At 31.9% G+C, this 1,097-nt stretch overlaps 1 protein-coding gene across 1 annotated transcript in view; it reads left to right on the top strand.

Annotated features, from left to right (window-relative positions):
* Positions 1-811, top strand: part of LOC141331517 (protein phosphatase 3 catalytic subunit alpha-like) — a 301,103-nt gene extending 300,292 nt beyond the window's left edge. The window contains exons 10-11 of the mRNA XM_073836576.1: positions 557-654; positions 801-811. Of these exons, the coding sequence (XP_073692677.1) occupies positions 557-654; positions 801-811 (109 nt within the window). The remainder of the gene's footprint in view (positions 1-556; positions 655-800) is intronic.
* Positions 812-1,097: the final 286 nt, after the last annotated feature.

The raw sequence follows: 1,097 nt of genomic DNA, 5'->3' as shown, positions 1-1,097 counted from the left end.
AATTCCTGCTGGACCTTCGGGTTACAAGTCTGACTGTCTAACCTCTCTACCAAAAATATTTCAGCACAACTAAAATTAAAATCAGATACAAAAATTCTATGTATGCATATGGTTGTAACTCGTTTGGAAATTAATGACTAGGTATATTTGTATTTTTGTTGGAGATAAAGGTGGCTTTATTATCATATTTATCTAGATTGTTTTTCCTAAAACACATTGCTCTTAAATACATACATACATACATACATACATACATACATATATAAACAAACAAGCAAGCAAATAAATAAATAAGCAAGGCAAAAATGTATTTTTCCTGATATAAACAACACTATATATTTGTGTGTGTGTTTGTGTCTGCATGTGTGTGTATGTGTAAAATGAATTATTAACAGCTGGAAAACTGTCTAAATTCTTTCAACATTGGCAGTTATTGTGCCTGTGTATATATATATATATATATATATATATATATATATATATATATATATATATATATATATATATATATATATATTTGTGTGCTAATATTGGTACATGCCATGTTCTGTTTTAGAGAGGAGAGTGAGAGCGTTTTGACATTGAAGGGTCTCACTCCAACCGGCATGCTACCCAGTGGTGTTCTGTCTGGAGGCAAAGAGAAACTCCAAAATGGTGAGATAGACACACACACACGTCTTGTGGTCAGGGATATGTAACTAACTTTAAGCTTACTTTTATTCCATGGCTCTTTCTTGGCTGTTAATTTCCCAGTATTAACACATTTCAATAGCATTGAATTTTAATTTGTTCTGTTACAGAGTCATATTAGTAGATTTCTCCAGTTAGTGTTTTCACACTTAGAAGAGCTCAAGGCATACATCTACACATATACCTAAATTGATATTTAATTCAGTGTATGCTCTGTGCATCCCTGGTGGTTGTTTTATTAAACTTATATTATTTCCCTTTTTGCTTCCTTTCCTTTTGGCTTTTATCTTTCTTTCTCTCTCTTTCTCTCTCTCTCTCTTTTCAATCTTTGTCAAATATTGTCTTCTCTTCCTGTCTCCCTAGAAACTGCAGGTATAATCAGTTGCGCAAGTATAATTCAAATCATC

Source organism: Garra rufa, chromosome 3, assembly GCF_049309525.1.
Source record: "Garra rufa chromosome 3, GarRuf1.0, whole genome shotgun sequence".
Classification (NCBI taxonomy): Eukaryota; Metazoa; Chordata; class Actinopteri; order Cypriniformes; family Cyprinidae; genus Garra; species Garra rufa.
This window is presented reverse-complemented; position numbering and strand designations above follow the sequence as displayed.